Genomic DNA, 14,184 nt, shown 5'->3' with positions numbered 1-14,184 from the left:
AAGGAATATGGACATTTTACTCTACCGCACTACACGCAAGTGCAGAATTACTACTCACAGGTCAGTTTATTAGACAAATTAAACTTGTGAGGTAACGCATCGCTGTTTCACTTGGTCTAACATTACACTATCACACTAAACTGCATTTGAATGTGTTGAAATTTATGTTATTCTATGTGTTAACGTTAGTTTTTCTGTATGAGACTAGCAGTAAGCTAGATCAAGATTAGAATAACATACAGATCATATTCTAACATTTTATCATTGTTGAACTATATAACATTGATTAGTTTTATGTAAATGTGCTCACCTGTTTAATAAAGTACATGTAGGAGCGGTCGAAGTCTCGGACGTGGAGCTCACGGCATCTCGAAAACACCGGGCTGATATTGATTCTCGTTTTAGTTCTCCTTTTTTATCCAAAGTCTGCTTGCCATGGTCCATAATGTTTGAACGAAACAACAACAGCGTGCAGATAGACATTACGAACTACACAGTTGTCCACGCCTGTCACCTTGGTTACTATCAGAGGGCTCTGGTTACTATGGCAGTATGAGCGGAAACCAGGGAGAACGCGGATATGACGCCATTGACGGCGACAAAACGGAAATAAAGAAACGTTACGTGTCTTCGAATTAAATTACAAATTTCTCCTGGTTTGAAAGTTGTTGGAAACAGTCGGGATAATTTAAGTACACAACTAAAAAATATATATAACATAGATATAGTGATTTTTGCTATTTTTAAAGCAAAAAAAATTACATATTGTACCTTTAACAGTATAACAAGGGCTTAGACACAGTCACACTGACACGCGTTTTAATTCTTCAGCTGCAGTCACGGTTTCGATTTCAAATGTCATTATTTGCAGCTAAAAAGTCCATAACTAGGCTATTTTTTATGTATGATGTGCCATTCTAACCTTTAAAACTTTGCATTTGCATGAACTGTTGTTTAAACTAATGTTCAATGTTTTTAGAAGTGAAACTACAACCACACTTTTTAATAAATAGCCTATATCAGCTCAAAATGGTACATTTGTATTTTAGTCCAGGTGATATGTGACATTGCAAAGACGTGTTGTGGCGGCCATTTTACTTTCCGCCTTGACCAAATTTTGTATTTTGTATCATATCTCCCGATTCAAACATGATAACATGTAAAATGTGATGTCTACCCCTATGTTTTGATGGTGAATGATAACAATGATACCATATACAGCATCATAAACCGTTCAGGTGAGTAGTTAATGGTTAATTCAGTGACATTGTGAGACGGATTACAATGAAATCACAGAATCTGAGAAGATGAGAATGAAATTAAGCATTTTTCATGTACTCTTAATTAACAATCACAAGCGCATGAGCAAAACAATGCTACAATGAAGGGAGATTGAGGAGCAGTTGGTCTGATGCAAAAGCAGGATTCCCTCTGTCGCTGGACTGTGCTGGACCAGAAGTGTCTCGTCTAATTGATGAGTTTGAAAATGCCATGGAGTTCAGCAATAAGGGTGTCTCTGAAAACAGACATCATGAATAGGCCAAAAATAGTTTGACGTGATTGAGGAAATGGGAACCCCTTCGCAGAGGACAGCAACAACCTTCTGAAGCTGGACTCAAGAGAATGAGCAGACCAAGAGCAGTACAAACTCTTTGTTACAGAGATGCAGGGCACGAAACCCATCACCACCCCTTTGAAAAGGAACAAGCTCTTTCTTATTAAAACAGCTCCAATAAGAGGACAGTCCAAGACAAAACTCACTGAAAAATGACTATTTTCCACACTCTACATCACCTGTCAGACCCGTGATGGGAACCTAGAAAACTTCTTCAGACACGAAAATCAGGCCTACCTTCCATCACTCTCTCATGTACCCCTTTTCCACCAAGGCAGAGCTGGTGCTGGTTCGGAGCCAGAGCCTAGTTTCAAATCGGTTCTTTGTTTTTCCACCGCCAAAGCACCAGCTCCGAACCAGTAAAACTGGTTCTTAAGTAGCACCAAATCATTGCAGGGTCTAGAACGGAGCCAAGAAAGAACCGCTTGCGTCAGAGGCTGGGGGCGGGGTTACCGTGGCCAACAAGACTGAAGAGAAACTTGTGCCCGCCATTTTCAAATAGCAGCTAATCGAGCTAACAGCAGCTAAACACGATGGACGCGATCTAAAATATAAATCTAAGGCTAAAGTCGGCATCTTTTTGTTAAAAATAAATGTTATGTACATGCCGTTACTCTCGCTTGTAATCTCCGTCTGTACTAATGGCGAGCCGCGCGAACACGTTGGATCCGCCGTGTTTGGATGCCGATGTAGGTCCGCAAAGCCATGAACATCAATAGCAAAGCAACGTGCGCCATTGTTGATGATGTGTTTGTGTTTGGCGCCGCCGCGCTAACGTTGCTGAAAAGATGAGACGTAGCTGTGACGTAAGACCTGGCTCTGCGTTGGCTCTTTTAGCCTGTGGAAAAGCAAACCGGTTCTTTGGAGGCTTGTCAGTCGAACCAACTCCGAACCGGCACTAGCTCTAGCTCCGAACCAGCACCTGGTTCTTGTTGGTGGAAAAGGGGTAATGGTGGACTACGCTCTGGAAACAAGGCTGATCTGTGTAACAATATTAGCTCAAAGGGGAAATATTAATAATAACTCATAATTACCAATTATGATTAATTATTAATATTTGGGTCAGTTAATTAGATTAACTTGAGGTAGCTAAATCAATATTACAATCAATTAATCAGTTCCAACGAACTCTTTTGATTATTCATTTATTCTAAGAAAAGTGTATCTTTCATGGCCACCGAAAAATTATTATTTCTTAACATGTACAGCACTTAGAGCATGTAACAAGATCAAGATCGTAAAATGGACTTTGTTGCAAGCAGAGGATCAGAAACCAAATACATATTGTGCACAAGTTTTATTAACTAACTAACTCACAAACATAACTAAAACTAAACAAACATACATACATTCATACATACATACATGCATAGGTAAAATGGTGAGTGATATGGAACCGGAAACAGGAAATGGAACTATGGCAAAGGTCTATTTAACTATGAAAAGAACCATCGGCTTACCATTTTCAGAGCACCGCATTAAATTGATACTTGCATGGTCTGTGCAGTCTACAAATCTTGAAGTGGTTGAAAATTGAGTTCGTTGATGTTCGAGACGTTGAAAATTGAGTTCGTTGTGAGTGTCAAATGTCACTGTATAAGTTGCAATCTGCTGGATGGAGAAGATATGATGAACTTGCATGGTGGTTTCGACGCTGTTGTGGTTGAGAGAGAGTCTTCTCTCTCCTGAGTGAGCACATGGCTGTTGTGAGTTGAAGCCTGCAGCCCGGGGGCCTGATGAGGCCACGCTGGACAGCATGGCATCCTGAATGCAGCAAGAAGGCCAAGAGTTGATCGTTGCCCATTCAGTGATGGTAAGGTTGTAGTTTTCTGGATTGAAGAAAAGGCAGTCTGACTCCCTTTGGGAGCATGAAGGCATAGCAGGTGGTGCTCAGGCCTGCTGGGGCCCTTGGGAAGAAGCAGAGGCCAGAGAGAAGAGCTAAGAGAGGGCGGTCACTGTGGACTGTCTCTAATAAAGCCTGAGAAAGGCCCCACCTCTCCGGGTTTGCTTGACCAATGAGAAGGGTGGACTTTCTGGCGGGAGTTTCTTCTGTGGGGAAGATTTATGATGCAATCTCAAGTGCGGTTAGACATCTGCCTTACCTCTTTTCTGTTCATTAATGTTCAGATAGATATAACAAACCCACAATGCATTCTAAGAGAAGGTCATTAAATGAGGATTAATTAGATAGGAGACATGATACAGGTAAGGTTACATTGACCGTTGGTTGGTTGTATAATAAAATACATACCATAGTATATACATAATAGTACACAAGACAGTCAATCATTCACACAGTTTCTGGGATGCATGTTCCTTTATAGATCAGTTCGTCTATGATTAATGAACCAAAGTCTGTATTAAAGATTGTTTCTGTCTTCCCATTGTCTCTCTCTTGAGCATGTGGTCACATTCTTTTACACCCATAAAACCAACTTATCTGATCGTGGTAGGACCTTCTTGCCCTGTTTGGGGGATGGGACCACAGATCCCAGAGTGAAGTTTAAAGATTTTTTTGGTACATATACCAAATAATTGTGTCTGATTTGTCTCAGTCGTTACATCTGTTAAGTTGCCTAGAAAACATTATAAGCAGTGCCTAGGGCTCCAGAAAAAAATTAAAAAAATTAAAGGGCCATTGGCTCCTATAAGGGAATTTTTTTTTTTTAAAGTGGTGTCCCTATTATGGTTTTTCAAATATTCCCCTTTATGCAGTGTGTAATATAGCTGTTTGTGAATGTAAACATTCTGCAAAGTTGTAAAGTCGAAAGTGCACGATAAATAAAGTTATTGTCTCCCAAAAGAAAGAATCGACTCTGAACCGACTAAACAAGTTGTTTGTATTTCGAATCCTACTGCTTTACGGTTCTACAGTACGTCACTAGAAAAAACATTTGCATAATGCCCGCCTATGTTGTATGTTGTCCGCCACGAACAACTTGACCAGCCCTCAAACTTCATTTTACTGATTTCAACGCGGGATTTGCAAAACGCTTGCTCTTGAAATATGGGTCAGAACCAAGTTTGCAGGTATACAACCTGTAAGTATGAATAATTATTGATGTATATATTTTCTACCGGATGTTCAAAATACGTAGTTTTGTGTTTTATATTGTGTACGTTTCTGGCTAACCAGCTAACTCACGTTATTACTGTCTTACTGAAATGCTTCTGCTAATCAGTCATGATTAGGTATCACAATTACCTAAAACTGTGTCTATTAATGCAGATTGTCTGTCGTTCTTACTCCTCTGAGTAAAGATGGAGCAAGATTCACATTAGTGCTGGGCACCGTTATTGATACCGCATATGCACTGCAATAAATTAGAAATATACACATGGGTTTGTTGATGGACATACACTTGTTAATGCTGATGGTGAGGAATTACAGCTGCAACATCTCATAATGTTCCATAACTGAGCAGCGTATCACTGAGAAACGTCCTGCTCAAGTTGTCCTTGCGATGGAGGTTCGGGTTGAATAACTCGTTCCTCCAATGTATCATCATCGCACTTGCGCTCGGACTGTATATAATATATAAATCTTTATAGTAAGAATTTAGTAGGTTTTATATTATTTTATTTTATATTATTTCATTAAGTTGCAGAGCTTGTTTTGTGGAATGAGACATGTAGATTAATATTATTTTCTTAATTTACATGTTTTGTTTTGTGGAATGAGATATACAATGGAAATGTGAGTATTGGGGTTTTTTTTGTGGCAGTGTCGCTTAAAACATGGAAGCTGCACCAGAACTAGTCCAATTCCATGCCTTCACACAAACTGTTTGTGTTCATTCAAATTTAATTTGATTAATTATTTAATGCATTAAAGATGAATTTAACAAGAAATCATTCCCAACATGTTGATGCAAACCAGACAATTATCCCTTTAACACATTAACCAAAAGCCATATATGAGAACTGAGCTGGACGATGACATCACGGTTTTCTCCAGAGCGGCTATATATATATATTAACTAAATTAATAACTTTTTTACAACAAAAATGAAACATCACTGAGCTTACTTAAACTGGACTGTAACGCTATTTTCTTCTGGAAACAAACTTTGTTGCATTATTTTTCTGTTATCTCTGTAAAGCTGCTTTGAAACAATCTGTATTGTAAAAAGCGCTATATAAATAAATGTGACTTGACTTGATTCATATAGCAGCCTAGTCATAACTCATAAACTCCTATTCAGCAATATATGATTTGGAAACAAGAAACAAACTACAAAATAAAAGACATGAAACAAAACCCAAAACCAAACTGACATTATCTCTTTGGCGCAATCCAGAAAGTTGAAGCGCGGGTTAATTAACATGAGCACTTTACTCCATCATGTAAATGTGCCAGATATTTGACACATTTTTGTTTCACATTCAGTTTTAAAGTTGAGAGCAGAGAAATAGGCCTACACACTCTCTCTCTCTCACACACACACACACACACACACACACACACACACACACACACACACACACACACATATAGCCTATAACGCATATATATATAATACAATTATGGCTATATTTATTTGCAACAGTTGTGTTAAGACATTTCTGTCTTAAGAACAGCTGATGGACACCGTGCTGAGTTGTCATGGGAACATCCCAGGTGAAGATAATGAGGAAGTTAGGCTTTCTAAACCGTGAATTTTTAGGGCCGTGATATTCAAATGACGATTGTTTTCAGCGCCACATTTATCAACATCCGATCAATCGTACGATGGGATTGGCTGTATTCCAGTGCTTCATGAATCACACCTGAACCCTGTCTTAAGATGATTTCTGCGCTCGGATCTACGTTAGATTGATAAATGAGGCCCAATTAGTAAAGTAGACTATAAACGCAGGGCTCTTTCTGGAACTTAACAAACACTTCCTCTGAGATTCTGAAGACAACAATCTGAAAAGCAAGGTGAGTTTTTGGAACAGAAACCTACTGAATAACATTTGCGTTGTCTTTAAAATACACTAAGATTCCACAGCGTGCAGCATTTGAGTGCAGACATTTAACTTTACCTGCTTATTCATTTTTAGGTTGATTTTTTTTTCAAGTTCATCATGGCAATGCTGAGCAGTCTTCTGCTTCTTTTTGTTGTCTTCTCCATGGGGAATGCAGATGGTAACTAGAACATTTAATTGTAAAAACTCTTGCTAGTTTAAGTGCATTATGGGAATGTACAAGATTCTATTTACTGATATTTGCATGATTAATGAAGCATTTTCAGTGTTGAAGTACACTTTGTTTTTTCAGATAATCACACAAACTTGAAATAATTTAAAATAAAAACGCTAAATATTACAAAATCCCCATTTAGGTAGTGAATCCACACTTGATTTTAGAAGATGTCCACGTGGATGGCAAAATTTTGGACGCCGGTGCTACAAGTACTTCTCTCAATCGGTTCCCTGGATCACAGCAGAGGTAATGTATTATACAACAAAGCTATTTGAACAACACCTTATATTATGTCTTTAAATAAATGGTTTGGTACAATGTATTGTGTTGATGTAAGACTTTTGCTGCTATTGAGTAGGGATATGGGTAAGGTTAGGGACAGGTTTGATGGTTTGGTTTAAGGGTGGGTTAACACTGGGTCAACAGAGTAATCCTAGATCTAATTACAGCTGTATTAATTGCTTGCATTTAAAATCAAATGATTGATTTAAATGTTAGTACAGATTAAGTGCTCTTAATATAAGTGGGAATGTTTCTTTGTTTGCAAATTACTAATGTTTAAAGCCATTTCTGCTTTCTAATAAAAAGATTATAAGATTTTGTAATGACAAATCTGTCTCTTCAGAGAAACTGTCAATCTTTTGGTGCGAATCTCGCATCTGTGCATGATCAACCAGAGAATAATTTCCTGCTGAGTCTGTTGCGTGCTTCCACAAAAACTTGGGTTGGTGCTCATGATGGTGTACAAGTAAGTTCAATTGTGTGCCCTAAAGAAACCTATTTGTTTGTCTAAACTGAAATTTCTGCTTTAATCAAAGGCAAAGTTTCTAATGAAGATGGTTTGACTTCAAAGCTGAACTTAATTGGCTTGCGTCTGACTACAGTAGTGCACTTTTTGTACTCATTCTCTTCACTTAGGACGGAGAGTGGTTGTGGAGTGATGGAACTGTGTATGACTATACCAACTGGTGCTCTGGAGAACCTAACAATGCAGGTGGTCCTGAGAACTGTTTGGAGATCAACTGGACCTGTGAGTGCACTTTTTTTTTTTTTTTTTTTTTAACTAATCTGCAATCCTATAATTTCATATCATACAGTAACATTAAATGCCTTGTTTGGATTTCTCTATGCCTTAAGTTGAACACCACTGTAATGATCAACTGATTTCATTATTCCACCATACAGCTAACCGTTGCTGGAACGATGCATCCTGTTCAACCTCAAAGACCTATATTTGTGAGATCCGTCAACCTGGTCCATATTGACTTCGTACTACATTTTCTGATCTTATCTTTGCAAAAAAATTTCTGAAATTCAATCTCTTAATTTTCTCTGAAACACTCCTCAATTAATAAAGCATTGAATCAAGGCATGTGAATTGTGGACAATCAAATAAATGTGTATATTGTATAGCAAGGTTTGAGGATATGGTTCGTAGAATGACAAAACACTAGAAGACATTTGTTTCCTACATTGGACTGTGTGTAACTCTTTGTTTTGTCTTATTAAAATATGCATCATGATCCTGGAATTCACCATGGTCTTTACATGGTATTCTGGCTCAAGTTCAAAACCCCATGTTACTCTTTGATTTGAACGTCACGTGAATAATGTAAACGTAGGCATATGTGAGTCTATTTTTGGAAAGAAAATATTGGTTGCAATCTACAGGGTTCCTGCGCAGTTTAGAAAAGTATGGGATTTTAATTAAGTATGGAAAAATATTTGCCTTTCCAGACTATTGCCCCTATTTAGTGTTCTATAATAGAAAATTAAGAATTAATTTATCGTTGTGTTTTCATGGCAGCTGTTTAGTGATTGTCAAGCACAAATTAATTCAAGGTGCACTTTTTCATTATGCAAAAATGAAATGCATGGGTTTCTTATGATATTCTTTGCACTGTATTACAGAGCCACTAAAAGGATCTTTGCAAAACTAAATATGCAGAATTTTGGACTTTTAGTGAAGTTAACACTAACTTCTAATTCACTAACTTACTGATTTATTCACTCTTCGCTCAAAGCACATGAATAAGAAATAGAGTCTCCGCCCACCTAAAACTCCGCAACGCATGAGAATACACATGTGCAGTGGTAGCCTATAGCTACAGATTTAAATCTTGGTAAATAGACGTATCAAAACTATGTTTTAAATTTTTTATTTAGGCTAATTTAGTTATTAATTCACTATTAGATATTTCTAGCCTAATATTTTCAAGCATCTGTCCACACACACTCATGGATGAACGTCTTAACTTTTACGACATCACAGAGAGAGAGCATCACTTTGTACCATGCTGTGTTATGCCTAGATAATGAGAAATTATCTCTTGTGAACTCTGAATGGCATTGTGAGCTTTGGGTGATTCTGTAAACTGAAAAAATTGTTGGCCATGGTAATCTTTAATCAAAGTCTGAAAAGCGGCTTCCGGTCTGGAAATGGCGTTTCTTTTCTGATGACGTCAGTTTGACGGCTTAACCACTCCTTAAACCGTCTGCTATGAGCAGAGATGGAGAGGAGGAGCGCTAAAGTAAAACCCTGCCCTCTGTTCAATATTCCCTTTCACTTGGAAATACGTCACAACACTGGAGAAAAGTCGTTTTGCAACTTCCGGTTCACGGGGACTTTAAAAAACATTATTACAACTCTTTGCTTTACAAAAACTGTAATTACACTAAAACAAGACAAAAATTTCATTTACCCCTACAGTAGTCATATAGTTATTTCTTTATTTTTATTCTGTATTTTTACAGACTTAAAACCATGATGCTTCAAAGTATGGATTAGAAGTAGGCTAGTTGAAGACACAAACGATTTTGAACATTTATACATTTGTGTGTTGCAAAAGCTGAAGTCTATCTTCTTTAAATAAAGATTCACCTTTATTTATGCTTTAATTTCTTTAAAACAATCTGGTGACCTGCATTATTTCTGTGATTACTTGATTAGTAATATTGCGAGAGGTTTCCTCACACGTATAAAAACTCTTTAGATGTGTTTGTGACAAACACAACATCTTCACTTAGAAGACTTTTTTTAAATGTATGGCTGATCCTTTTTCTTCTGACAAACTTACATTTCATATTAATTACCTGAGGCGTTTAACAACCACAGGAAATGCATGTTGATTTCTAAGTTTCAGGCATAGTGCAAACATGCAATGTTCGAGAAAGCTTATATTGGTGTAATCTTTGTGAGATCTCACCCACAAACGCAAAACTTTGTGTTGGGTGATCCACGCATAGCTTTACTGAAAGAAAATATTATGGAAGTCATTTTCAAACTGTAATTATACCATATTTTATATATTAATATTATGGTTCCATGTTGCTTTAAAGTTTTGTTTGTTTGTTATTAACTAATACCTGTAACATCCTGCACAAATGACAGAAACATATGAGCTAAGGAGTTAAGGATGTTCATTAATCCCAAATAAACAGATAATGGAATGTTCACAATCTACAATGTTAGATATTCTCCTACTCATGTGTGTAAATAGTTGTGCTTAAATCTTTGGGTGTATTTTTACACGCCAACATATTTTGTCACACCGTAGTGATGCAAAGTACCACACTCTTGTAAAGCCTATGGACTAACTTTAAAACATCATCTTTATACAGAATCACACGTGTCCAAAACATCCGTGTAAGATTCAAAAGACCAAATCTCTAAGAAAAGAGGGCTGAAAAGCATCGTTTATAATAAATACACAAAAGTTTCCAAATTATGGTTTTATTACTCCGCTAGATTTAGTCATCTTGTTCAGATATCACAATGCTGTTTCACATATTGTGTAGGCTATGTTGGACTGTATGTTGGACATTCTGATGAAACATAAGACTGCAAATCGACTCATCATTCATGTGGGGAAGAATGATATTCATAAAGAGCAGTCAGAACTCCTTAAGAAGGATTTCCATGAGCTTTTTGAAACACTTAAAAGACTGAAAGTTCAAACATTCATCAGTGGACCTCTCCCAGCAAGAGGAACAAACAGGTTTTCACGGTTACTTGGGCTTAATACGTGGCTGCAAAAAACCTGCAATATAAAAGGAGTAAACTTCATTGACAATTTCAATCTTTTCTGGAGTCAGAGACAACTATTTCATCAGGATGGCCATCACCCAAACAAACTTGGTTCAAGAGTGTTAAAGGACAATATCTACTTCTCCCTCAATCATCCTTCTGCAGTTTGTGCCAATCCACTCAATCTGAACGGCACACACACACCTGGACACAGTACGAATGACCACAGGACTTCACATCAGCAGCAAAATGGACATGATAACACCACTCCGCCACAACAACCTCTGCTCACGGACACAGTCTCAGCAGAGCCCTGCACACAGAGCTCACCACAGACAGACATATCAGAACTGCTTGAAGATTCAGCACCCAAGGACGAATTCCTGGAAAACAGCCAGGGAAGCCAGGACAGCATATTACAGCCTCCGAAGACACCAGAGCAACAGCCCCTTTCACCAGACACGTTTTCCCTCTCCCCAGCATCGCCACATCTGTGCTTCTCACAGAAAATGGAAGAACTGGTGTATGCTGGAACCAGACTATCCCACTCTTTTGCTGCAAGCCCCCAGATACCAACCAAAAAAAGACAGGCACCATTACCACCAAAGCCTGCGGGCCCAGCTCGCCCTCCCCCTCCTCCTGTGAGAGCTCTTCGGCCTCTGCCACAACGCCAGGGTGAAACTCAACAGCAACTTGGTTGGAGAAACTCAACAGCAGTGCAAAATATGAAAAGACAATGCAGAAAAGTAGAGCGCATGTGGCGGAAGACAAAACTTGTAGTCCATTATAACATCTACAAAGACAGCATCCATGCTTTCAATATGGAACTAGGCAAAGCTAGACAGACTCAAACATTATAAACAGTCATTTAAACAACACACGCACTCTTTTTGCTACTGTAGAGAGACTGACAAACCCTCCAAGCCAGATTCCCAGTGAAATGCTCTCAGACAACAAGTGCAGTGAGTTTGCTTCTTTCTTCTCTGAGAAAATCAATAATATCAGAAAGGTGATCAGCACATCCTTGAGTTGCACTGGGGTCAGACAGATCAAACCACCTGAGAAAGTAGCTACTATGTCTGACTTCAAAGAAATTGATGGCAAAATTTTGGAAGAAACTGTACAGCACCTTAAAACATCAACCTGCGCTCTTGACACACTTCCCACATCATTTTTCAAAAGTGTGTTAAACAGTTTAGAAGCAGATCTTCAAGAAGTGGTAAATGCTTCACTTCTCTCTGGGAGTTTTCCAAACTCCCTGAAAACTGCAGTTGTCAAGCCCCTCCTGAAAAAGAACAATCTGGATAAGACCATATTAGGCAACTATAGGCCGATCTCAAATCTTCCTTTCATAGGCAAGATAATTGAGAAAGTTGTCTTCAATCAGCTGAACAAATTCTTAAGCTCGAATGGATACTTTGACAATTTTCAATCTGGTTTCCGACCGCACCACAGCACAGAGACAACAAGTGCAGTGAGTTTGCTTCTTTCTTCATACACCAGTTCTTCCGCTCATAAAGATAATAAACAATATTCGCTTAAATACTGATTCAGGCAAATTATCGGTGCTGGTACTTCTCGACCTTAGTGCTGCATTTGACACTGTCGATCATAACATACTTCTGGACAGGCTGGAAAACTGGGTGGGGCTTTCTGGGATAGTCCTAAAATGGTTCAGGTCATACTTAGATGGGAGAGGTTATTATGTGAGTATAGGAGATCATAAGTCTGAGTGGACATCCATGACATGCGGAGTCCCTCAAGGCTCAATTCTTGCGCCACTCCTGTTCAACCTGTATATGCTCCCACTGAGCCAAATAATGAGAAAGAACCAAATTGCTTACCACAGCTATGCAGACGACACACAGATTTACTTAGCCCTATCACCTAACGATTACAGCCCCATTGACTCCCTGTGCCAATGCATCGATGAAGTCAACAGTTGGATGTGTCAAAACTTTCTTCAGTTAAACAAAGACAAAACTGAAGTCATTGCTTTTGGAAACAAAGATGAAGTTCTCAAGGTGAACGCATACCTTCACTCTAGGGGTCAAACAACCAAAAATCAAGTCAGGAATCTTGGTGTGACACTAGAGTCAGACCTTAGTTTCAGTAGTCATGTCAAAGCAATAACTAAATCAGCATACTATCATCTGAAAAATATTTGCAAGAATTAGATGCTTTGTTTCCAGACAAGACCTAGAGAAACTTGTTCATGCTTTCATCACCAGCAGGGTGGATTATTGTAATGGACTCCTCACTGGCCTTCCCAAAAAGACCATAAGACAGTTGCAGCTCATACAGAACGCTGCCGCCAGGATTCTGAGCAGAACCAGAAAATATGAACATATCACACCAGTCCTCAGGTCTTTACACTGGCTCCCAGTTAGATTTAGGATTGATTTTAAAGTATTATTACTGGTATATAAATCATTCAATGGCCTATAGGACCTCAATACATTGCAGATATGCTCACTGAATATAAACCCAACAGATCACTCAGATCACTAGGATCATATCAGCTAGAAATACCAAGGGTTCACTCTAAGCATGGCGAGTCCGCTTTTAGCTATTATGCCAGCCGCAGCTGGAACCAGCTTCCAGAGGAGATCAGACGTGCTCCTACAGTAGTCACATTCAAATCCAGACTCAAAACACATCTGTTTAGCTATGCATTTAATGAATGAGCACTGTGCCGCTGTTCGTCCGACTGTTTGTACTGTACTGTATTTTATTTTTTATTTTTCTAAACTGTTTTAATTATTCTTATTTCTTTTTATTATTTTAATTTCTTCTATGTAAAGCACTTTGAATTGCCATTGTGTATGAAATGTGCTATATAAATAAACTTGCCTTGCCTTGCCTTGCCTTGCCTATGTGTTTTAGGTGAAGACGTTTCTTTGAGAGCTGTCTATAGAAATAAATGACAATTAAGAATTTAAGTGATAGTCTTTCTGTTTGACTAAATTGATACTTCATTTAGTGCAACTTTCCCTCTATCTACGAATTACACAAAGTGCATGGTGTTTTACACTTAAACTATTACAACAGAATCACATCTGACTGTTGCACTAAGAGAGGCATATTCATCCAAGCTCGAGGCTGTTAAACAAAGTTCCACACTTTGGTAAAACCTCAATTCTAGAGGTCAACTGGGTTAAAAGTAAATGCATCATCATGAGCCATTTAAAACAAATACAGAAAAGTCACTATAGTGATCAGTTTTAGCGTTTGAATTGACATTTTACATATTACACTGTTTACATCTTGTTTTTGTACAGTTTTTGCAAAAAAGCGTGGTCAAACATGTTCATATAGGAATGTATGAAAAACATGAACAAATATTGCTTAAAG

The 14,184-nt window shown here is 38.2% G+C and overlaps 1 protein-coding gene across 1 annotated transcript; it reads left to right on the top strand.

Moving 5' to 3' along the window:
• The first annotated feature begins 6,492 nt into the window (after positions 1 to 6,492).
• Positions 6,493 to 8,372, top strand: LOC311286109 (ladderlectin-like). Its single transcript, XM_084402149.1, has 6 exons — positions 6,493 to 6,539; positions 6,662 to 6,746; positions 6,943 to 7,049; positions 7,429 to 7,551; positions 7,722 to 7,833; positions 7,989 to 8,372. Exons 2-6 carry the CDS (start codon positions 6,686 to 6,688, stop codon positions 8,066 to 8,068), a joined length of 483 nt encoding a protein of 160 aa, XP_084258275.1. The 5' UTR covers positions 6,493 to 6,539; positions 6,662 to 6,685; the 3' UTR covers positions 8,069 to 8,372.
• The last annotated feature ends 5,812 nt before the right edge of the window (positions 8,373 to 14,184 follow it).

The sequence above is a fragment of the Rutilus rutilus genome, assembly GCF_951802725.1.
Source record: "Rutilus rutilus genome assembly, chromosome: 2".
NCBI classification, from domain to species: Eukaryota; Metazoa; Chordata; class Actinopteri; order Cypriniformes; family Leuciscidae; genus Rutilus; species Rutilus rutilus.
The sequence above is the reverse complement of the archived record's forward strand: the minus strand, read 5'-3'. Positions and strand labels throughout refer to the sequence as shown.

Coding starts and splice junctions, on each gene's coding strand:
- LOC311286109 (XM_084402149.1), top strand. CDS start 6,686: ATGGCAATGCTGAGCAGTCTTCTGCTTCTTTTTGTTGTCTTCTCCATG. Junction 6,747..6,942: donor CTCCATGGGGAATGCAGATG/GTAACTAGAACA, acceptor ATCCCCATTTAG/GTAGTGAATCCACACTTGAT. Junction 7,552..7,721: donor GTGCTCATGATGGTGTACAA/GTAAGTTCAATT, acceptor CTCTTCACTTAG/GACGGAGAGTGGTTGTGGAG.